General features: G+C 43.4%; 1 protein-coding gene across 1 annotated transcript in view; it reads right to left on the reverse strand.

Annotated features, from left to right (window-relative positions):
• MGAT4A (alpha-1,3-mannosyl-glycoprotein 4-beta-N-acetylglucosaminyltransferase A) overlaps positions 1–25,902 on the reverse strand; it is a 156,312-nt gene that overhangs the window by 60,038 nt on the left and 70,372 nt on the right. The window contains exons 6-8 of the mRNA XM_030201392.1: positions 19,405–19,518; positions 9,832–9,907; positions 6,845–6,959 (exon numbers count right to left, since the gene is read on the reverse strand). Coding sequence (XP_030057252.1) covers positions 6,845–6,959; positions 9,832–9,907; positions 19,405–19,518 — 305 coding nt within the window. The remainder of the gene's footprint in view (positions 1–6,844; positions 6,960–9,831; positions 9,908–19,404; positions 19,519–25,902) is intronic.

Raw genomic sequence — 25,902 nt, forward strand, 5'->3', positions numbered from 1 at the left:
AAAACCATATTCTGTGCTGCTTTTCCTTTCAGCTTGATCCCATCTGCCTCCTCTAATTATAATTTCCATGTTTGCTCTGTCTTCTATGATCTCAGCCCTAAGCTTGCTCCAATCTGCCTCTACTGATCAGAATCTCTATGTTTACTCCATGACTTTATGTGACATGAATCTAAATACATTTAGATCCTCTCTCTGGTGTTTGTGCCACTGGAACACCCACAAGAGCTTCAGGCAAGTCCTTGGCTGCCTTCTTGCCTTGCCTCCCCCCCCCCCCCCCCCCCCCCACCACCACAACCACAACCACCACCATTTTGGTTGTGATGTTTGTTTAGGATTTTCTCCTTTGTGTGGCTCTTAACTCCCTTCGGATCCAATGTAGTTCTGTAAAGCCAACATGTTGCACTTCTGTTCCTGAGGAAAACCCACTGTTACACTGGGAAGATCTTTGGTGCGGTTCCTACTCCAGCTCTCCTCAATCCCACTGCAGTTTGAATCAAATAGACTGTGTGTTAAGAAAGCCCAACACCTTGGTTATGATCTTATTCTTTAGTATAATCTCATCTGTTGTCTCCCCGACACCTGGCTTAGGCCAGACAAAATAGTATATCTTTGCTGATACAATTGGAAATGTTGCTTTATTCTATTCTGGCGCACTCAAATTCTAGTGGCTTGAGACCCCTCCCATGGCCCATTTTACGATTCCTCTAGTTTAGCTAACATCTAGACAGTCATGAACCATTCTCCTGGCCTACCAGCCACATCCTCCACTGCAACATCTATGGATGAATTATCTTCACTGATCTCTAGATGGTTCCTTGTTCTCAAAAATCTGTTTGAATGACCAATATCCAAGCAGAAAATTTTTCCAAGGCCTTTCAATCTTACTTTTGACTATTAATGGAATCCTTTAGATACATTCAGATTGTTCAATCTGCTTTTCACAGGGCTGGTCATTGGATGGCTTGATTTTGTGTAATTACAATAGGAAACAACTTCAATTGTATTGTTTCCTAGAGAGAAAGATTTAGGTAAAAAAGAAGCTTTGAGTACCACAAATATCCTCTCATTTCAGCTTCTGTACAGTTTTGAATGCAAGCTGGACTGGAGGGTAGAAACAGGAGCACTGATCCCTAGTAGACAGCAACAGCATTGATACTTATCCTCACTTGTGGATTAACTAATTTGCACTTCCTGACTGAAGGATCACTCCGGAGGTTAATGGCAATGACCGAGTTTGTTAGATTTTGTTTGCCTAGTAAGTTGCTACCTAGCTATGATGAACATTTTCTTGAAGTTAACCAGTTTCAGAACCTTTATGCTTCTAAGCCCAGTGATCTGTTCCACCTCGTTTGACACAGTACATGGCTACTTGATTATCTACTAGAAAATAAGATTGCCCTTACAGGACTGAATAGTGGTTTTAATTTTAGTAGAGAAGAGAAGTGATTCTTCTGTAAAGGACCAATGGTCTGAGAAAGTAAAGGCCTCAGTGGTCAGTGACAGACAACTACCTTTTGCTAGAAGTACATCTCTTAAAACTGCCAAGCTGCTTTTCAACCACAGCTTTGAAAAGATGGTGGAGGCAAATCCCATTGTGAAGGACAGTAAGAGAAAAACAGAAGGTTTTTGTTTTTAGGCTCTTTGCTCCATAGGAGTAGAAATAAGATAAAAACAAACGAGAAATTAGAAGATAAGAAGGTAGTAGAATTCACTTCCTCCAGTGTTGTTCAAAGTACTTAAGTAAAAGAAAGAAAACATGTATATTTTAATACTTAAAACTAAAAAGCATAGCAAAGAACACATGAAAGAATTTACTTATGTAAAAAAAGTTGGCACCCAATATAATATTTTTTGAGTAAAAAGTAGAAGTACCGCAACTATAATGAATGCAACTACTGTTAAACATTTTTATCTGAATAATTTTACTGCTCTACAGTTCAATCCACTTTGCTTTTAGTAAAACCAAATTTTGAAAATGATTGCCACTTATGTGAGTATGCTTGCGAGTCATTAATCCAGAACAGCTAAAATAGTGTTCAATAACTGCACTGGCAGAAAGTGGAGTGTTCAGTCTGATAAGCTTTCAAATCAGACAAGGCTGAAAAACTACTGATGCCTTCTGACAGGGTCTGTAGGTGTTGATGAAGGAATCTCTGTCAAACACTACTTCCATATAACAAACAATGCTTTATCGTCATTATCATCTGCATTAGAAGTAGTGCTGTATAACTCATCATTTGCATCTTCATCTTCGTTATCATCATCATGCTGTCCAATTACAGAGGCAGCTTTCACAAAGTTGGAATCATTGTCTACAACTTTTCATCTGATGGCAAACTCTGAATATTTTTGAGAACAGATGCAAGAACCTCAATGTACCTTTCAGTCTTAAGGCCAGACAAGCAGACTTCCTCTCTAAATGTTATCAGTCCAGTAGACAGTCAACCCAATGTAAAATATTCCATGAGATGTCCAGCAGTCTGTTGTGGTAGCGGAATGTCTGTTCACCAAAAATTGCAACCAGCTTCAGCTTAATCGCCATTTCAAAGTGACTCAACTTACCACTGTTCAGTTTGGCTAGAGACCAGAAACCAATTCAACACACAAAGTCAACTCCAATTTTCTCATAGGTTATATTCACTGAACAGCAAAACTTAAGATGAGATGATCCACTTTTGCAATAGCATGTTCCAGGTTTTCCTATTTCATTTGGTTTACCAAGGAATCATCTTTATTCCTCTTTTAATATGTACTTTTAACTGTAAACATCAGATGTAACTAAGTAAAAGCAGTAAAAACTGGTGAAATAATTTCTTTTGTAAAAGTAAAACAAATGCTTCTTTCACTTCATTACAAGTAAAAGTGACAAAACATTTACTTAAGTATGGTAACTAATTACATTTACTTAGTTTCTATACAACACTGACTCCATCCTAACAGAAAAATGTTTGCTGAAACAAATTTAGCAGCAGAGGCTATTAAAAACAGTGATAATAACACTGTATCTAGGAGAAGATGTAAAAAAAAAAAAAAAAAAAAAAAAGACAGATATGCATATGGATAGCTATATGGAATGCCCATGAAGGCTCAGAAAATTCCACCTCAGCATCCTCAGATGACATCACCCCATTGTGTGACTTTCATCCTGCTTGTTCAGGAAGAAGTGGTACAGAGATGGCTTTGTAGAACTGCAAAATAATTACATTGTGATTTCCAAATCATTGCTAGAAAACATCTACACTTTCTTTTGGATATTTTACTTAAATACAATGACATTCTAAAAGGAAAATCACTGCATGCCAAAAACAAATCACTGAACTGCTGCTTCATAAAGATGGGAAAAAAGGATCACCTCATAGTGGCAGTGGCGTAGCCAGAAGGCAATTTTTGGGTGGGCCAACAGGTTGGATGGGTGGGCACTAGAGTTGAAAACTTTTTTGAAAAAGAAAAAAACAGCAAACCTGATGCACCCATGCTCTGTCCCTACCCCACTCCCCATAACTTCAATGAGGGTTGCAGTGCAGGCTTCAGTGGCTGCAGGCCAATTGAGAGCTAAGGGAAGTACAATAGACTGCACTATTCAGCCCCACTGAGCCATGGTCCTCCAACACATATATGGTATTGAAGCCAAACACATTCTGCATCCAGAGAACCTCCTGGCCGTCCACCAACAATGGATACAGAGCACAGCAAGGACAATTCTCCATAAAACTCATCATATAAAGAAATTTTGTTTTCTAGTGTAATCTCAATTACAAACATATTATAAATTAACTTTAAAAAAATCTATAAAACAAAAGTCACTCAGAACCTAGAGCAAATCTACCATGCCAACACTAACTTCCAAAAACAAAGATCCTACCTATGAAAAAGAAGTGCCTTAAATATTATAGTAGGGCCCTAAAATACAAATACATTTATCAGGAAAGCTGAACAAGCCAAATTACTACAGAATGCTACATGGAAACTTCATGCTAACAGAATACCTCAGTCACACACACAAGACACAAATGCCAAACACAGAATAAGTGACCACAAACTCTAGAAATATAAATTAAACGGAAACCCCAAGAAACTAGACCTTGCATGTAGTACAACACCAGAGAAACAAGAAAGAAAGGCACTTGCTCCTGCGCAAAATATAAAGATGGCACATGCCAGGGATGGTGTTAGGGGATGGAACTAGGGCAATTGTGCTTGGTTCCTTGGCCACAGAAAGCCTGCATGCTGGAAGCTGAAGGAGCAGCCTGGTAATGGACTTTGGGGTCCTTTCCTAGATTTCTGTCCTGGACCCCAGCCATGTTTACCATCAACTTTGGCAAGATGTACATTCCAAATCCAACATATTATATTCACAACATTGAAAATAAAATATTTTTTATACCTTTTTGTTGTCTGGTCATTTTTTCTCAAATCATATTGGTCCCAGTCTCTGGTTTCTGCTTCCCTCTGTCTTCTCTTAACTCACTTGCCAGGGTCTCCTATTTGACATTTCTTCTTTCTTCATGTCCATCATCCATCTCCCATCTCTGTTTTCCTATATTTCCTTGTTCAGTATCTCCCCTGTGTTCATATCCCCTCATCCATCATCATTCCTCTGTGCACCTATGCACCCCATGCCCAGCATATCCCTTCTGCATTCCTATTCTCTCCCTTGTCTGGTATCTCCCCCCCCCCCCTCGTGTCCATATACCCCCCCCCCTCCAGTGTCCAGCATTTTATCTCTATTCTATACCCCCCCCCCCCCTTGGTCAGGCATTACCCCTCTGTGCCCATGTGCCATCCCCATACAGCATCTCACATTTGTGTCCCTGTCCCCATGCTCCCACCTAATGCCCATCATCTCCCTTCTGTATCTGTATACTTCCCTAGGTCCCCTTTCTCCCTCCTCCACACCAATGTGTCCCTCTCCTCTCTGATCCCACCCCCAACCAGCTTCTCTTCCTCTCTTTCCTTCCCCTTATGCATCTGGCTCTTTCTCCCTGCATCTCTCTCCCTTCCCTCTGCATATCATCATCTGCATATTCAGCACCTCTCCTTCAGCCCCCACCCCACACACACACACACACGTCCAGTATCTCTCCCTTTCATCCAGCCCCCCTACATGTTCAGCACCTCTTTCCCTTTCATCCAACTCCCATACATGTCCAGCACCTCTCCCCTTCACTTCAACCCTCTGCATATCCAGCACTTTTCCCCTTTCCCTCCACCCCCCTGCATATCCAGCACCTCTCCCCTTCCTTCCACCCCACCTATATATCCAAAACCTCTCCCTTCCCTCCAACCTCCCCTCTGCAAATCCCAAACCTCTCCCCTTCCTTCCAACCTCCCCTCTGCAAATCCCAAAACTTCTCTCCCTTCCTTCCAACCTCCCCTCTGCAAATCCCAAAACTTCTCTCCCTTCCTTCCAACCTCCCCTCTGCAAATCCAAAACCTCTTCCCTTCCCTCCAACCTCCCTTCTGCAAATTCCAAAACCTCTCCCCTTCCTTCCAACCTCCCTTCTGCAAATCCCAAAACCTCTCTCCCTTCCCTCCAACCTCCCCTCTGCAAATCCCAAAATCTCTCTCCCTTCCCTCCAACCCTCTACCCCTTGCAAGTCCAGCACCCTTCTGTTCCCTCCCCTCCCTGCCTCCCCTTACTGGGCCACCACGCAGCACCCCACTGACTTCCTCACCCTCTCCCACCCCTGCCGCAGCGCTTCATTTAATGTTGTTGTCGGCGCTGCTGTTACAGTTTCCCACCCCCGCGGCGGCGCTTTACACTTTACCTGACGGCAACGCTACAGATGCAGCGCTGACGTCCTGCTCCGGGGCCTTCCGCGTCCCGCCTCCGTAACAGGAAGTTACATCAGCGTGGAAGGCCCGGAGCAGGACGTCGGACGTCAGCGCTGCATCTGTAGCGTTGCCGTCAGGTAAAGTGTAAAGCGCCGCCGCGGGGGTGGGAAACTAACAGCAGCGCCGACAACATTAAATGAAGCGCTGCGGCATGGGTGGGAGACGGTCACGGCAACTGGATCTGCTTCTGGGCGGGCCTGAGGCTAAACTGGGTGGGCCTGGGCCCATCCAGGCCCACCCGTAGCTACGCCCCTGCATAGTGGTAGCCAGACTGGTTACTCAGTGGTAGTGCTCTTAACCACTTAACAAGTGTCTTCCTATCACATATTTGATATACCACCTTTTCTTTGAGGCGGTCAAAGCGGTTTAGAGTTACAACAACATAACAGAAAAGAAACTCCAATATGTGATAGGAAGACACTTAACAAGAATCTTAAGTCCTTTGTTCAATCCCAGAGATAGATGCTGCTGGGGATGTTGTGGAGGCATCAGTTCACAGCTCCCAAGGGATGGGAGTCCATCTCTGTGTAAAGATGACACCTAGTTGCTGGATTCAGAGGCTGCAAGATTTAAGAGTTTCAGAATGATTCTTGGTATATAGCCTCTGGCCCAGGGTCATGATTAGATTCGGCACACTGGGAGTGGTAGGAAACTACAAAACAGGGGAAGTCCCAGGCTGCTGCAAATAAGGCCTCTTTTACAAAGCTGCGCTACCGATTCTTGGTGCGGCAATTGAGAGGAAGCCCATTCAATTCCTATGGGCTTCCTCTCATTTGAAGCATGGGAATTGCTAGCGTGGCTTTGTAAAAGAAGCCCTTGTGCCCAAACCCAGCCCTGGTTTTCACTGAGCTGGAAGTATGAAGCAGTATGAGAAAGCTGGGTCAAACATGTGTGGATAATTTTAGTGCATCATTGCCAAAATTTTAATTCTGTTTTTGACAAGTCTGATGACAAATACAAGGATATGTTATACAAGATTTTCATGGTTTTTTAATTTTATTTTTCTTACCAATGAATCCCAACTGAGAAAATTCTAGAATCATCCAGTCTTCAGAAGACAGCTGTAAAGCAAAGTTCTTTATTGTACTGAAGTAATTCTGTTTGGCAACTATATCATCTTCAAGCTACAAAAAAATAAATAAAAATAGTCATACAAACATAAGATAAAAAGCACACTGGTTCCTCGAATGAGATGATTTATAACAGTAATGGAGCCCAGGTCCTAATGACAGCCATATTAGGGGAAATGGGAGGGGGAATTGGGACTTGATATACCACATTTCTGAGGTTTTTGCAACTACATTCAAAGCGGTTTACATATATTCAGGTACTTATTTTGTACCAGGGGCAATGGAGGGTTAAGTGACTTGCCCAGAGTCACAAGGAGCTGCAGTGGGAATTGAACTCAGTTCCCCAGGATCAAGGTCCACTGCACTAACCACTAGGCTACTCCTCCACTCACTTGGAGATTTTTTGCCTGCGCTCATTTTGTACCATCATATTTCCCAAGTGCTTCAAATTTATCTACTGTGGTCCACGAAGTCACTGCTTTCCACCCGAGTTACAATAATGGGATTTATGTAGGTCTTCCTGCAAAAAACCTATACAGTAACTGCAACTTGTTCAAAATGTGATGTCAAAGTGATTTCATGTACTGGCTGTTTTGAACATATTAGAACAGTTTTTGGGCGCTCCACTAGCTCCAAATTTTGTGCTGTACATACTGTTAAAGAATTAACAGGGAGTAGGGCCTATGTTAAAGGGGTGCAAACAGAGCAACTGCCCTGGGTCTCTATGCTACAGGGTGCCCCAAAATGGAATGAAGCTAAAGGAGATACAGCCCTCTGGTGGGCTTTGTGACCCCCTCCCACATTTTTGTCCTGAGCCCCAACATGTTTAACACCTGCCCTGATAAGACATTCTATGCACTTATTACAAGGATATGTTCCTACCCAGTAACTTCAGATTAGTAGATAGCATTTTGTTGGCAACTTCTTCCCCAAGAGGGACATTTGTTTCACATATAGAAACTAACTTTTTTCCAGTATTTACCAGCAAATTATAAAGTGATGCCAGTAGAAATATGTAGGATATCAGAAGAAAAAATTTTATTCTTTAAAAGGGGCCCTTTTGCAAAGTGGCAGTAGGACTACTGCATGTGTAGCATGCACGCCAAATCAATACTATTGCCTACTTAATGCATCCACTCGGTGGTAATTTTGAAGTTGGCATGCGCTGTTTCCTGTGGTAGAAAACTTTTATTTTCTACTGCGGGGGTGTTTCCGGTGGCAAGCGGCAGTGCAGCCACATTAGTGAGTGTGCTGTATGAGTACCGCACGTGTAGCGCATGAGCCCTTACGGCTAGGTCAAAGGGTGGAGGTAAGGGCTCAGGCAGTGAGTAGCTGCATGCTACTTTTAATTTTAACGCATGGTCATTTATTGCCCCCATTTAAAAAAGCCTTTTTGCCCTAGCCGTGGTAAAGAAATAGCCCAGCACGTGTCAAAAACACAACCACACTACCGCAGACCACTTTTTACCGCTTTTTAATAAAAGGACTTCTAAATGTATTAAAACATATTTACATATTTAAGCAGGTTTTGGTTCTGTTGTACAGTAAATTTAAAATTTCAACAAGTTCGGGGTATAGCCTTAGGAAAAATGTTAATTTTATGTACAGTAGAAGTACAAAAATCAAGACTGCTCGGGGATTGGCTCAGTCTGAATTTTTGGATTTTCAGGCAGTACTTTTAAATTTCAAATGTAAGGAAGAATAAAAAGATGACCAGGCAAACTTTGTTGGTTTATTCATCTCTCCTCCTCACCCTGCGTCTCCATGCATCTCTCTCTCTCTCTTCACCATAGGAGGGTGCCTAGGCTCCTAAAGCCCCCCCCCCCTCCCACAAACCAGTATCTCTCTTTCCATCCCAGCCCTACCCACGGCTCTCTCACTCACTCGTTCAGAAATCTTCCGTTCTGCAGCACCAGCACCCCGCTGCTTCTGATGCAACTTCCTGTTTTCGGAAGGGCAGGACAGAAGTAACCTATGAGTTAGGCTGCCACTGGCGTTGCTGCACAGAAGACTTCTGAACAGGTGAGAGAGCGAGATGCGAGCAGGGCCGGGAGTGGAGGGAGGGATGCTGGATCATGCGTGTGTGAGGTGGGGGAGAGGGGGGGCGGGAAGGAGTTCCAGATACCGCAATTCGTTGGGGTACGGATTCTCGGGTGGTACTGATTTCTGGCATCCAGATTTTTGGACTTCTGTTAATTTAGTTTTATATAGTAAATCGATTATTTTTAGGTTAACATTTATTAATGAGGTTTTATTTTTGTTTTTATCATTATACCACATTCTGAAATGTTTATGTAGGCATGTAATAAATGATTTAGTAAACTGGTAAATATTACAAGGCTTCAGAGGAAGTTCCCATCCAGCCCTGTAAAAGCATAAGATTTATTTTCACCCAACAAAACTTCTGGTAGAACAGAAAAGCAGAAACATTAAGCAACCACCACATTACACTAAAACCACAAGCATTTGGAGAAACATAAGAAACGCAACACCTTTTCAACTAATTTGAACCTGAATTATTATAATCTCAAAAACTGAACAATGAACTGCAATTATGAAGATTTTGTAATGCATTATGGCTAAATTTTTGCATCGAACTTGTCTACGAGTATTTGTAAAATTTTAATATTTTACAACACTAAACCGGAGATTGGGGGGGGGGGGGGGAGAGGGGGAAACCTCTACAGAAGTACAGCAGCAGCCTAGCTATTAAAGCAGTACGCTGCAAACCAGAGAAATCAAGGTTCATATCTTGTTTCTCCCACTTTCACTCCTCATGAACTTGGACAAGTCACTTTACCTTCTCATGTTTCAGGTGCAAAAACAGATTGCAAGCCCTACTGGGAAGAGCTCAGATTTCAAATGGCAAATAATCACATCTAAAATCAAACAGAATTTCATTACTTTATCTAGAGAAGCTATTTACCTGAATGTAATAAATACCCTTCCTCTGACAATACATCATAAGAAAACAATAGTCCAAATTTTGTTTGGTCCGCCACCTGGAAAGAAACAAACGGCTGTAACTATAATTCAATTTTTTCAGGAGTTTCGTATTTTAGTTACATGCAATAATTAGTTAAAAAGGGATTTCAAACAGTACAAACATGCTCAACAAAATGCATAAAAGCGAACACCAACATGGTATTTGACGTACTAAACTAGAACTAACGCTGTGGTTAAATCTATACTGCCATTGTGGCACAACATGGATCAAGTCAATATGTTTTATATAAAATCTAGCAATAGAAAAAAAAAACTGTCAAAAAACATTACAGTTCTTATAAAAGTTAATATGAATGAACCAACCTCATGTCAGCATCCTGTGGCAACTCACTGAAATCTTTTAATGCACTCAAGACCACAAAAATCTACATATGGCAAAACAGCCATAATAATGCTCGATAACACAAAGAATTAGGTGTTACTAAAAGATGACTACACCAAGACGGACAATAGCAAACATTATTTACTAGTAAAAAAGGCCCGTTTCCAAAACCAATGAAACGGGCGCTAGCATGTGGCTTTTTTTTTCTGTGTGTATGTGTCACAGAGTTATTTGTGTGTGTGTGAGGGTGGGGTGTGTGTGCAGGTTGTTGATGTGTGCTTTTTTTTTGTTTTGTTTTTTGCTTGGGGGGTTGGGGGATGTGCTGTGCAGGCAAAGTGGGATGGATTGGTGTGTGGCTTTGAGGGTGTGTTTCTGTTGTATTGAGTGTGTGTGGCTTTGTCTGTCAAGGAGGTTTGTGGAGGGGGTCTTTCTGTTGGTGAAATGTAAATGTGGTTGTAGGGGGGTCAGCCTTTGCTGAGTGGTGGATTGTTTTTTCCAGGGTTTTTTTTTTTGTGTTGTGCTGAGGCAGCAGTGTTGTTTTAGATGGGCGGAAGGTAGAGGAGCAAGTTCTTAGTCTGTCTGTATTTTTTGGCCATTTCAGGGCTGCTGTAGGGGAACGCTGGAAGAGAAATGTGCTGTGGGAAGCAGCGCCGTCTTTTTCCGTTGGGCTGGGGTTCTGGGCATCCTGGAGGTGGGAGACGGCTTGCCTGAGGACGGGGATGGTTGTTTTAAGTTGGTGGAAGGGAGAGGAGCACGGTCTCGGGCCATCGGGTGGTGATCTGGTATGTTCGGTCCATTTCAGGCTGGCTGCAGGGGAATGCTGGAACATGCGCTGCGGGAAGCTGCGCCGTCTTTTTCCGGGTGCTCGGGGAATCCCCGAGGTGGGAGACGGCTTGCCTGAGGCTGAGGATGGTTGGGCACGACCGCTTTGGCAAAAGGGGAAGAGGAAGGGGGTGGGGAGTTACCTGTAGCTGCGTGAGAAAACGGGTATTCTTTGTTTTGTATTATTAGTTTGCATTTCTGTTGAAGAAAGAGTGGATGCCTTTTGAATGATGGAGGTGGTGCGTCAGTGTGCGGTTGTTTCGTTAGTTTGGCAGCCAGTCTCCAGCGATTCCTAGGCAGAGAATCGCTGGAGACTGTTTCTCTACTCCTCCCTCTTCCTTGGTCGCTGTTTGCTGCTGGCTGGGTCGCGGGTAATCCTTCCAGCTGGGCCGTAGCTTGTCCTGTTCACCCAAGTCCCAGATGGTGACGGGCATGTTGTTTTCCGGCTCCTCTGACTCCATGTCAAGCGATCCCAAATATAGTCTTTGCTATGGGCCCTCTGGCACTCTTCAGTACTGGCATTAGGCATTTAAAAATTTCTTCCCCCCCCCCCCCCCCGGTCTATTTTTGCACATACCTACAGCAGGAATATTCTTCTCTCGTTCCAGCGGTGGTTCTGTGCTCTCCGTGCTGCACAGATAATGAGCCATTCGGAGCAGTTGGGGGGAAGAGGGGGTGGTGGTTGGGAGGCGAGGATAGGGGAGGGCAGACTTATACGGTCTGTACCAGAGCCGGTGATGGGAGGCGGGACTGGTGGTTGGGAGGCGAGAAATACTGCTGGGCAGACTTATATGGTCTGTGCCCTGAAAAGGACAGGTACAAATTCAAGGTAAGGTATACACATATGAGTTTGTCATGGGCAGACTGGATGGACCATGCAGGTCTTTATCTGGCGTCATCTACTATGTTACATTCTGCTGGGGAATGCTCCTCCCTTATTGTCACATAGTTTCCTCTGATTGGTCCGTCTTACGTTGTCTAGTGTTGCCTGGGAACAGTGTTGTGATGGTCCTTTGTGTTTCAGAATGTTTAGGGTGTTTTTTCTGATTGGTCCGTCATGCGAGGGCGGGGCAGAGAGACATGGTCAGTGTTGTGGCTTCACCACCATGAATCCATGAACCCTTCAGGGAGTGACTGAGTGACTTCAGAACGTTGAGGGTGAGTTCTATTATAAGTAGATATTTCAGTTACTACGTATCACTTTATGCACAATACTACTGATACGTGATTTTGATTTGCTTGATCTTAACAGGAAAATCCTGGTGGTGTGTCAAGTACAGATCCTAACTTCTTTACAGGGGAAAGAATTCTGTCAGCTTGTAATGGAACTTTCTTGGGTGGGGGAATGAATTCTGGACTTGGTGCTTATGAATGATGTTTAAGTGGGTGATCATCTGCCATTCAGTGTTCAATGGATGGTGTGGTTCAATATTAGAGCACAGGTGAGAAAGGTTCATTCAAAAGCGAAAGAATCCTAGGCTTTAGGAAAAATAATTATGTCAAGATGAGGGGATACCTCTAGGAATTGTTAGCTGAATGGGAATATCTGAGGGAAGCAGAAAAGCAGTGAACAAAACTGAAAGAAGATACTTTAAGGGCAACAAACCTATTTGTTAGGAAATACAGGTAAGAGGAAAAGGAGGCTGAAAAAAAAAATGCACTCATAGGTCTTACAAATTACATTCAACAACACTTTGCTCAGAATGCATTAGTTGTACTTATTTCTGCATCTGACAGTGGCTTTTGATACTATTAAAAGTTATGGAAGATTTGGTGACTAAGCAGTTAGTAACCTATTTAGACCAATTTGAGTTACTACGCATTTCACAGTCCATTTTTTGCTCTGCTTATAGCAGACACTTTACTTGTTACATTACTGGACCACATTAGACAACTTTTAGGTAGGGTTCAGCAAGCTCTCATCATGTAATTAGACCTCTCTAGTGCATTTGATCTTGTTGATCATAGCGTGTTACTTGAAATTCTGGATAGCTTTGGAGTAACTGGAAAAGTGCTCTCTTGCTTTGAGGGATTTTTACCTTACAGATCTTTCTGAGTTAAAATGCATGGAGCCTTGTCAGAGAGATGGTCTCCCTATCAGGGATCTCCCCTGTCGCCAGTACTATTCAATATATTAATGGCTTCATTGGGTAGATGTCTGGAAAGGGGAGGTTATTCTGTTTACATGTATGCATATGATAAATCTATACTTTTCCCAGTTAGTGGTGAGTTAAAGGATAGTCAGCAAAATATTTCCCAATGTTTTTCTTTAATCATAGATTGGATGACCTCATTTTTTAAAGTTAAATAGAGATAAAACAAAATTCCTGTTAGTGGGTTCTAAACTGAACCATAATATTGATTTAAACCTTAATATTAATGGCGAGATGTACCTGTTAGATTGGTCTGTGAAACTCTTAGGTGTCATCCTAGATGACAAGTTATGAAAAAAAAAGTCACGTCAACTCTTGTGAAAAGCTTCTTTTGTATTATAAAGAGGTTAAGAAGCATTCAAAAGTATTTACAAAAGGATCAATTCCGGCTTGTGGTCCAATTTTTAATTTTAAGCAAGCTGGACTATTGCATTATCATTTATCTAGGTTTATCAAAACAATTAAAAAGGATTCAAACAATTCAAAATACGGCTATGCAGTTGATCTTTTCTTTGAGGAAATCAGATAGGATTATACCTTATTTTATTGTTACACTGGCTTCCAATAACAGCCAGAGTATTGTTTAGATTAGGATGCCTGACTTTTAAAATTATATTTGGCTTGATTCCCAATTACATGATCTCTCATCTGTAGATCGATGGCAGGGCAGTTTTATAATATTAGAAATATATTGTCTTTTACCAGTCCTTAAGGGGCAACTTTAAAGAAAATATTCACTTGTCTGTTTGCACACCAAGCAGCTAGTTTATGCTCTTCTCTCCCTATTGAATTTTATTTTAGTTACATTTGTACCCCACGCTTTTCCACTCATGGCAGGCTCAATGCAGCTTACATGGGGCAATGGAGGGTTAAGTGACTTACCCAGAGTCACAAGGAGCTGCCTGTGCCGGAGGTGGGAATTGAACTCAGTTCCTCAGGACCAAAGTCCACCACCCTAACCACTAGGCCACTCCTCTTAAAGTGCAGGTCTAGTTTTGACACTTTTAAAAGGGGGTTAAAGAATGTCTTGTAAGTATGTTGCAAGGAAGTAATTTGTTGTATTGCTTTACTCTCAATGATGCTATGACATACTTGACAATGTAGGTAACGAAAATTGTATTTTAATTTTTTTTTTAATTATTTTTTAACATCCTAGACTCTTGATCCGGTATCTTAAATTGTAATTCACTATGAATTATGTTGTTGGCTTTAGCAGGCTATAAACTGTAACTAATTGTACACTGGACGCACTAATGAAGTGCAATACAACTCTCAATCTTGCTCCTCTTCATTACCTTGCAGGGTGCCCCAGGGCTCATTGCCCCTTTTCTCTGTCTGGCCCAGTCTCTGGGAATTACTCCGTATGTATATGCTGATGGAGCTTCTTTTCTGTTTTTATACTTAATACTTATCATTTCTATAGCGCTACTGTAACTAATTGTACACTGGACGCACTAATGAAGTGCAATACAACTCTCAATCTTGCTCCTCTTCATTACCTTGCAGGGTGCCCCAGGGCTCATTGCCCCTTTTCTCTGTCTGGCCCAGTCTCTGGGAATTACTCCGTATGTATATGCTGATGGAGCCTCTTTTCTGTTTTTATACTTAATACTTACTTATCATTTCTATAGCGCTACTGGACATACGCAGCGCTTTACACTTTACACTTGAACATGGAGATACAGTCCCTGCTCGACAGAGCTTACAATCTTATTAGGACAGACAGGACAGGTAAGGGATAAGGGTTAGGACAGACAGGACATATATGGGATAAGAGACAGTTGTAAGCACTCAACTTGATTATTGTAATGCTCTTTATAACTATAGATCAAACGGTTACAGACAGTGCAAAATATGGCAGTGAAGTCACTAACTCCGGGAAGTATGACCATGTTATCCCTCTTTTGAAAATAGAGCATTGGCTCCCTATTACTCATAGGATTTGTTTCAAAATTCTTTAATTCATAAGATATATCATGCAGGCATTCCACTTTTATGTTTCAACAATTTTATTGATGAATTAACATATTACACATAACCGATCAACTCAATATACAACAAAGTGAATAGTACAATATACTTAAGAAAAATGAGGTAATAAATGCCATCAAAGTTTTAACAATTTTCTCCCCACCCTTCCCAAACCTTTTGCCCCTCCCCCCAAGTTTTGCAAACTCTATGATATTAGCACAAAAACAGTTTACGGTTGTAGTCATGAAATTGTTCCAGTCTTTCTGAAGATAACCCAAACCCATATCCCAACCTCACCCCATCCAATCAGACTACAACAATTGGATCAAATAAGCAACTTCACATATGAGAAGGAGCCCTTGCTTTTGTGACTCCCCCTCTAATAATCCACTATCCAATCCCCCCACGTCCCCCCCTCCATAGTTTGGATATCCAAAATCACCTATATGTATGATATGAGAGGTCTGGGCCCCCTCTCCAATTGGAAACCCAATCATTATCATGAGCCTGAGATAGCACTAAATTGGTTGAGGATTTGGCTACGTGCTCGAAGTGCTAAAGTATGAATGTACCATTCCCAAGTAAAGGTGACGTTGTAATTTAAAATTTAAGTGGGATTTCCTAAGCTCCAACAAAAGCAGAGCATGAAATCTATTGCACCATAGCCAATAAGAGGTGAAATAAGCACCAGGAGTCTAATAAATCCAGGAAGGAGAACAACCAAGGAACCCCTCCAAGCAGAGTCCACGGGCTGCACCCAAGAGGGTCTGGAGCTATCCATCAATGGGTCAAAGACCAAGTTAAAATAAACCCCCCAATAACAACTGGGATCTGATCAAAAGAGCGCACATGTCTGAGGATGGTCCGGAAAAAACTCTTGTCATATTGGTTAGGCGCATAGATATTAACTAACAACAGAGGCTTTTGATTCAATGCACCTGTACTATGATAAAGCGGCCTATGGTATCTACTATAGAGTGTTGCTTTTCGACTTGCAGTCCTTTGTGAAACAGGATAACCACCCAAGCTTTTCTAGTTTGCGTGGAACCTTCTATATAATCTCCAACCCACCATTGACATAGTTTTTTTATGTTCTAAAGAAGTCAGGTGAGTTTCTTGAAGCATTGCTATTTGGGCTTTCTGTCTATTCAAGACTTGCAAGATTTTGTTACGTTTTAACAGGTGAGGTGATGCTTCCCACATTCCAAGACTCCAATTTAACAATTTTCTCCCTTAAAACTCTGAAAACCCCGGGACAAACCCACTAAGATTAACCTTCTAAAAAACAGAGGAAGGGTGGCCCAGCCTACACCCTCTTCCATTCAAAAGCATTATGGAGCCCAAAACCCCTTCTCCCATTACATCTGCAGCTCTGGGAGAAGGGAGGTGGAGAGGCAAGCTGACACACACTCCCAGAACAACTGGCTCACAAGATGCTAAAAAATTTAACAACCGGCTCTTGAGAGCCGGTATGAGCCAACTCCAGCACACCACTGAGTGTATGCAGAAAGGCTTCGGTATAGGGTTTCCAACAGACTCCAAGTCTTGTTTGCTGGACTTAGTAATAAAAGGGGACTCCGATGGCAAGTTCGGCTTAAACGCTTATGTTTGGCTGTTGCCAGTGGTGTGCTGGAGCCGGCTCGCAAGAGCCGGCTGTTAATTTTTGTTATAGCCAGTTGTTGAGACGGCGAGCCTGTTTGCCTCTCCCCCCACCCCTGAGCCGCAGTCCCAGCACATACCTGAAGGCAGCCGCCTTGTGGTCTAGTGGACTCTTTGGAGCAGAAAAGATACCCAGTCTTTCCTACCTACTGCCGCATTGCTCATTAAAAATGGCTGCCGAGACTTCCGCTGGAGTCTTGCAAGGCTGCCCTTGTAAGTCTCGGCAGCCATTTTAAAAAGAGATGCGGTAGCGAGAGGGTCAGCGCCGGCAGTGGGCAAGAAAGACTGAGGATCTTTCCTGCCCCGAAGAATCCACTAGACCACCAGTGTGGCTGCCTTCAAGTATGTGATGGGACCCTGCGGCTCGGGGGAGCAGGGAGGATACAGTAAAAAAAAAAAAAAATGTTGTATTTTCAAACATGCCGGCTTGTGCATACAGATGAAATATAATAAGGGAATAACTTTTCATAGGTAGAGTAGTAATTTGCTATAAATTGTAATCAGTGTGTCATTTGGAGGGGCTGGTTATAGTGATACCCTAAACCTGTCATATTGGTGCAGAGATTTTTTTTCTTGTGGTAAAGGGCTTCTAAAACAAACATCATGTTATGAGAATCAAGTGCTCAACATTCAGAGTTTCTATCTATTTATTTACTTATGGCATTTTATCTCACATCAAACAAGAATTAGATTGGAACCTGGGAGCAGTTAAAATCTTTTTTTCTTGGAGAGAGTAATGCATTGCCCCCCCCCCCCCCCAGGCTCTCTCTCCGGGTATAGCCAAGCTCTGCAATTTGGGGGGGGAGGGGCACAGAGGTGGACTGGGGCCCCCAGTTCACCTCTGCGCCCCCTCCCCCCCCCCCCAAAAAAAAAAACAATTTTAGGGCTGGCTATACTCGGGGAGAGAGCCTGTTAAAAATTTACCAGCACACCACTGGCTATTGCTAAATGTGAGACTGCTGCTCATTGGAAGAAAACATCAGGACCAAGGTCCAGTGATTGGATTGTTCGCTTGGCACATTTACGAGAATGGGAGAAACACAGATAGATTGCATAGACATTATGATCCTGACCAGGAGGGATAGTCTCATCTGGATATTATGTTGGTAGAATGGGGGTGGGTGGACTGAAGGAGGGGTTGGGTAGTATGTGCAGGGGCGGCACTAAAGTACAACAGTGTGACCGCCAGTAACGCTTTTCAGTTTGGGGGGGGGGTCCTTTTTAGGCCGGGGGGGGGGGGTGAGGGGTTGGAGGAGATGAGCATAGTTGGTTTTGGGGGGGAGGATGAGCATAGTTGGTTTTGGGGGGATTGGTGGTGTTGTAATGTGAAAGATTTTCTTGGTTTTGTATCCTTTTCAACTTTAATAAAAAAAATTTACAGATTAAAAAAAAAAAAAAAAAAAGAAGATGATGCAATGCTGGAAATCACAAATACATACAATAAAGCTAAAATCCTTGCCTCTTGAAAGGCTAGTGGAACGTTTTCCTACATCCGGGCTCCATCAATGAAGATTCACTTATCCTGCTTGTCCTTAGAGATATACTAACGGCTTGAATAATATCACTTAAATATTAAGGAGGCCGGCTTTGCTAAGCCCCATGAAAGGAAATTAAGGATAAGCATGATGTGTATATGTATTAATAAAGGCAGTGCGTGTTTTCTAGCAAAAAAGGTGCCGGTACTCAAATGCCAGACCACCCTTCAGGGGTGGGGTGATCATTGAGAGACCCACCCCACAATAGCCATGTCCCCTGCAACCAGTCACAGAATCTGTGACAAGGCAGAATTGGTGTGTAGAGCCTGAGCTCTTTTACTATAACTTGGGGACCATGAGTTAATTGTAGCAGACAATGAAAAAGGTGCCGGTACTCAGTACCCCCACGTACCCCCTCAAAAAAAGCCCTGAATAAAAGAGAGTACTTTCTAGAACCTTAGCTTGTAACAGCCTTGTAACCACAAGCTTTCCTATTTATATCTTTATGGAACATTCTGTTAGCTGTAAGAAAAACAAGAAAAATGCATATCATGCATAGTAATGAACAGTCATGCATGGTAATGAAATATATGCTACACAGGAACCTTGCTCTAAGGGCAAAGCAGAGATTAATCTAAAGTTCTCTTTTAATAGGCCTACTTTGTATTTTGTGTCCAAAAATACAATGTCTTGGCAGACAGTGCAATTAGTTCCTAGTACTCTTTCTTCCACAATACAGCATTATTTTCAAAAAAATGTGACTGACTCTGGGAACACATGACTAAAGTCACCAGAAACAGCCTCTACAAAAATACTTCATAAAAAAACACCAAGCTCATAGGAGGTTAGATAAACGTTAAGCGCAAAATTCAACTCGATTTTGATTTGGACCCAAGACATGAAAAATCAGCCAGTCTCAACATTTTGGATCCAAGACTTTAGTCATATTTTTTCCAGAGACAACCACAAACAACTAATTTCTCATATCACATCACAAGGCTTTCAGCTTCGTTGGTATGCTACCTATTTTAATCATCGATACACCCCACTGGATATTATAAGCACAACAAAGGTATGGTAAAACTGCTTACTTGACTCTCTCTTTGGAATCTCCAAATGTCTCCTTTACATCTTTCAAGTCAGGATAATAAGAAAAGGGAGGTGATATTATTTCCACCAAGCCAGAACTGATTTCTGTGGAAAATCTAGCCATGAGAAAAAAGTCTAGCAAGTTACTGTCGTTGTGGGATCTTTTGCATGCTACCAATTGTGAAGGACACAAAACAGACTTGAAATCAGTTGAAACAGATGTAACATTACTCTTGCAATGAAATACAGTGAAAAATTATGTCTTACCTGATAATTTTCTTTCCTTTAGTCATAGAAGATGAATCCAGAGACTTGTGGGGTGTGACCACCTACCAGCAGGTGGAGATAGAGAGAGCTGAACTGAACTGTCTTATAAGATGGGATGCTCCTTGGTCAGTCAGTATTATTCATAACAAAGCTCAGGCAAAATGAAACAATACAGCAACCAATTAAACAAGAAGAACGCTGCAACTAAAGGAAAGAAAATTATCAGGTTAAGACAATTTTTCATTCCTTAGTGTCAGCTGCAGATGAATCCAGAGACTTGTAGGATGTAGCAAAGCAGTCCTTAAGTAGGGTGGGCACCGGAAACACCCACAGAGAGCCCAGAGATGCCAAAAAATGCATCCGACCGAATGGAGACAAACAATAGTGTCTGGTGAAAGTATGCAAGGAAGACCATGTTGCCACCTGACGTATCTCCTCCAAAGAAAAGTTAGAAGCTTCAGCCCAAGAAGTTGCGAACACCCAGGTAGAATGTGTCCATTAACTCGCCAGCAGGGGCTTGCCTGCTAGCTTGTACACAGAAGCGATGGTCTCCCTCACCCAACAATCGTGGCCTTAGAAGCCACCTCACCTTTCTGAAGCACTGCACACAGCACAAACAAATGATCGGAGCGAAAAAACTCGGTCTCCTCTAGATAGCACATTAGCACCCAGTAATTGTCAAGCAAATGCAGAACGCAAAAATCCCCTGGATAATCCTCTTCCCTGAATGTGGGAAGAAACAAAGGATGGTTGAGATGAAAGGAATAAACCACTTCAGGAAAAAAGGCAGGAACTAGGCATACCATCACACTGGCAGGAGAAATCTGGAAAAATGGGTCTCGACAGGACAATGCCTGGAGCTCTAAAACCCGGTGTGCTGATGTCATTGTGACCATAAACACTTACTTCAAAGTGAGATCCTTCAGGGGGTGAGCTTCAAGGCTCGAACAGAACCTTCTGCAGAGCCCAAAGCACCATTTAAGTTCCACTCTGGAAAGGGATGACGAAGCGGAGATTTCAGTTGACTGACACCCTTCAAAAAACAAACCACATCTGGATGAGAAGCTAATGAAGAATGCAAAAGTCGACCCCCCCCCCCCCCCATAGCAGGCGGGAGCAGCCACCTGGAGCCGCAGAGAATTATACGCCAGGCCATTCATCAGGCTGTCCTGCAAGAACGCCAGCATTTACAACAAGGAAACCTGAAATGGAGAGAGAACCCTGTCTGCACACCACACCAGGACTCAAAAATACGCCATTTCGCCCTCTCAATAGCTAGGCCATAAGACCAAAGTGGGAGGGATTTTCCATCTGAAATCGGCCCTTGCACTAGCAGATATGGAGTGAGCGGGAGCCGAAGTGGCTAGACCACTTGCAATTGCATAATGTCTACATATCATGGAGGCCACCAGAATCATGAGACCCAGATGCACCCGAATCCTGCTGAGCACCCTGCCAATTACGGGCCATGGAGGGAAGATATTCATTGCTTGCCACAGCTGCAGACTGCATCCAGGCCTTTGGCTCCGTACTCTCTTTTTCTGCTGAAAAACCGTGAACTTTGGCATTGCTGTGTGATGCCATGAGATCTATAACTGGTGTCCCCCACCGCTGAGTGACCAACTGAAAGGCCGCCACCAAAAACATGCATTCCCCCAGATCCAGGATATTCTGCACCCCCCAGCTACAGCAGAGGAGCTGCTGCCCAGCACAAGAGGAGCTATGCCTTGACTGCAAGAGAAGCACTGAGAGTCCCTCCCTGATGATTTATGAAGCTACCACTGTCAAGTCGGACAGAATGCGGACAGGCTTGCCCTCAATTATGACCTGAAACGCCCACAAGGCCTTTTACACTGCCCGGAGTTCCAAGCGACTGATCAGCCATTGGGACTCCTCCATGGTATAGAGTCCCTGAGCCATATGGTGTAGGGAATGAACACCCCACCCCCATGAGTTCGCATCCGTGATAACCACCGTCCAATGTTGTATGAGCCAGGAACAGACCACGATCCAGGGTGTCAGCCCGGAGTCACCAGCTCATGCTGTGGCACGCCCTTGCCAACCAACTGAGGCAGATATTGTAGTCCTGAGATACTGGAGACCAATGAGATTGCTGTAGCAGTCTCATGTGAGCCCTGGCCCAAGGTACCACCTCAAACATTGCAGTCATCGACCCCAATACCGGAACATAGTCCCAGACTCAAGAAGAAAAGCACAGGAACTGAGTCTACAGTTTGAACCGCCTCTGAAGTGGTAGAAACTCATGGCCCTAAGCTGTGTCGAAACGTACCCCCAGGTACTCCAACACCTGGGTTGGCAGCAATTGACTCGGCCAGATTTACCACCCATCTCATCGACTGTAAGAGCAAGACCACCCGATCCATGACTTGTCGACTCTGTTGAAGGGAGGAAGCTCTGATTATCCAGTCGTCCAAGTAGAGGAAGACCCTGATGCCTTGCTGCCACTACTACCATGACTTTTGAGAATATACAAGGTGCTGTTGCAAGGCCAAAAGGCATGGCCTGAAACTGAATATGCTGCCCCAGAACTGTAAATCTCAGGAATTTCTGATGCGGAGGCCAAATGCGAATACGTGGCCTCCTTGAGATCCAACGCCATGAGAAACTCATCGGGCTGAGCCAAAAAGAGAATGGACCTGGACCGCAAGGTCTCCATGCAGAAATGGTGGCTCTTCCAAAGCCTGCTGATTCCTTTGAGATTGAGAATAGGATGATAGGAGCCCCCTTTCTTGAGAACTACAAAATAAATAGAACACCCAAGTTGGTGTTTCCTGGCAGGAACTGCGACCATCGCCCCTAAGTCCAGTATAGAATGCACTGCCTCCAACTTGGTTGAGTTGCTGCACGGGGACTACAAGAAAGAATCTGTGATGGGATAAGCAAACTCTAATTTGTAGCCATCGCAAATAATGTCGAGGACCCACTGGTCCATAGTTAATGCAGGCCCACTCCTTGTAGAACAGAGAAAGCCGTCCCCCAGTCAGATGCAAGGAGCAGTCCAGCATCCATCATTGTGAGGACCAAGTATCAAAAGGCCTCTGGCTGAATGACTGGTAGTCCATTTGTTCGCATGAAAGGACTTTATAGGCTGATACCGAGTTCAATGAGTAAACCCAGGCCGGCCCAGTCAGTAGCATCTGGTGTTCTTAAAACAAGGCAAGCCTGACCTGCTCTAAAGGAACATTTAGACTTGTCCTCTTGAAGTCGCCGAGTCTTTGAGTTCCCCAGATCTTACACAAACTTCTTCAAGTCCTCCCCAAATAAGAATTTACCCTTAAAGGGTAGCCGCCCTAACCATTGCTTAGAGGCAGCATCAGCCACCCAATGGTACAACCAGAGCAAACGACGGCCAGTGACCACCACCGACATCCAAACAATCATATAAAAGAGTCCACCAAATAGGCCAGGCCCGTCTCCACATCTGGTAATTCAGAATGAGACGAAGTACTGACTCCTGAATGGAGTCCGAAAACTGATGAACCCAACTAAGGCACGTTCATGCAGCAGACAGAGCGCTGAAACTTCAACAGAAAGCTTCAAAGAAGATTCTAATTTCTTTAACATCCTTCAAGACAACGCACCTTTCCACAGACAGCATGGTTTTTTTGTGACTGTGGCCTCAAATGCATCCACTTTAGGTTATCAGAGCTTTCCAGCTCACGCGCTGAAATGGGATATAGATGTGACATAGACTTTGCCTCCCAAAGAGGGGTGTCCAGGGTGACTCACTGAGCAGAGCAGAGTTCCTACATGGCCTCATGCACAGGGAAAGACTTAGTCGTCTGCCAAGTACTCACCATTTTTGGATTAGACAAGGCCGGAGTAGAAAATTGAGAACGAAATATTCAGCACCTGAAAAATCTTGATTATAAGCAACACCTCCTCATTAAGTACTCAAATCGCAGTGGGATCATCCGGTTCCTCAGGAAAAAGTTCTCCCTACTCCAAGTCATCCTGCAACTGGGTAGCCACATGCTGTTATGAAAAATCCCTTTAGAAGGAGAAGGAGACAAGGGAACCAAAGAACCGATTTCCGAGCCTGAACAGACCTGTTGCCTCTTCAGGACAGGGTCCAGCAGTGAGGACTTCTACAGAGGGGGCACTGCAGGAGATTCCAAGTCCTGAGGAGAATGAAAGCTGGCCAGACCGCGACCCGATTTCAGCAAATAAGCATTGTGCAGCAGGAGGATAAATTCAGGAGAAAAGGGCATCAATGACACCCCCGCCTGCAGAAACCCCTGACACAGAGGACATTGGGGCAGACAAATCAATAGCAGCAGCAGAGACAAACACCGCTGGTAGCGAGGTCTCCATATCATGGGGCTGCAAAACCATGAGGGGAATGAGCCTGCGTTTCACTTATGCAGCCTCTTCCTGAAAAGAGGAACCAGCACAACTGCCCAGACAAACCCACTTCCCCCCACAATGCTGCTTGCTGCTTCCCACAGTGGGAGCAGCATTTGACGACCTCTGCAGCCATATGTGCTAAAAGAAAAGTGAAACATTCAAAGACATCAAATACAAATCAACTTGTATCCAGTTTCTTCTATATCTGCACCAAGGAATACACTTCCCAAAGTCCTAAAACTGAAAGACAACTATGTAACCTTCTGAAAGCACCTGAAGGCTCATCTCTTCAGAAAACACCCCCTCCCCTCCCCCGCTGAACCTACCTAATCACCCAGCCGACCAACCATATCTACCCAGAAATTTGACAGCTGAATGGAAAAGACACAAGATCACAGCAACCAAACCGAATCCAAACACCTAATACACCTCCTGAATACTATAACTCAACCCATCCTAATTCCCCCTAAACATTCTCAGCCCTGCCCGACTAATGTTGTAACCTTACCCGACTATGTTGTAACTCTACTCTACCCTCTCTGTAACTATCTTTCAAGGAATCATGTAAACCCCATTGAACCACCTAAGGACTCAACCTGGCTCAACACTTCTGCAAGAAAGCTCTACAGACTCTGTCTCTCTTGAATTGTTAACCTTGCTCGATACTTTATAACCACCTCTCATTGTTCCATATAAGCCACATTGAACGTACCAATAGGTTGGAAAATGCAGGATACAAATGCAATAAATAAATAAACCGCAACAGTAGCAGAGAAGAAAATTTAAAAAGTACACTCACCCCTTGAAGCCCTCGGGAGTCCTGCTGCCGAACTCGTCACTGCCAGTGGCACTCAAACACCCTCTCCACTACCAGCCCTTATACTGGGAGAACCCAGTATCTCTCCTGCAGCCAAGCAGTGGCTTGTAAGTACGCCCACACACTGTTCCTGAATCTCACTGCTTCCTTTTTTTTTTTTTTTTGAGGCACTGTCCCCTTCAGTGAGGAAGGAAAATGGAGGGAGGGCTGGAGAGGGCAGAAGGGTGAGGAAGGGACCTGGTATCACCAGGTGTACCCCCTAAAGGCGGTACCGCTTAGAAAAACACCCCAAGCTTCTGAGAACTGAAAAATTCATAACAGGAGCCAGCATCAGACAAGACCAGGAGCTTGTGAGAGACTCGTCCATCCACCTGCTGGAAATGGAGAATACTGAGTGACCAAGGAGCAACCTGTCATAAGACAGTTCAGCTCTCTATCTTCACCTGTTGGTAGATGGTCACAACCCACAAGTCTCTGAATTCATCTGCTGCTGATGCTAAGGAATATTGACCCCTGTTTACAAAGTTGCACTAGCAGCTGGCAGTGAAGTACTGCCGACACAGCCCATTCACTTTGTCAGCAATGCTGCGCAGCTTTGTAAACAAGGGAGATATTGTTTTAACTATGAACTTGATGTCTGCTGGATCTAAATCAAGATAGACAATACCTTAAAAGGGATAGCAAAATTCTGAAACATTCTTAAAACGTTAGCCCACAAAATTGAATGTTAAAACAAAAGTAGTTGAGCAAAAAATTATACCCAAGTTAACAGGCTATTTTTCATTTTAACAAATTTTAAAACAAAATGATTTGAAAAACAATAAAGAATATTCATTTCTTAATGTGTTTGAATATTTGTATTCAGCTACCAATGTTATCAACAGTGGGACTAAAGTAGTAGCACTGTACACAAAGGTTATCCATGTCAAGAATTTGCTCAGCTGTAGTAGAACATTATTTAAAGGAGTGCATTTTAAACCCTACTTTTCACTGTATTTTATGCCAAACCAATATATTTCCACATTATTTCTTTCTGAACTCATGTACT

This window comes from Microcaecilia unicolor, chromosome 4 (genome assembly GCF_901765095.1).
Source record: "Microcaecilia unicolor chromosome 4, aMicUni1.1, whole genome shotgun sequence".
Lineage (NCBI taxonomy): Eukaryota > Metazoa > Chordata > Amphibia > Gymnophiona > Siphonopidae > Microcaecilia > Microcaecilia unicolor.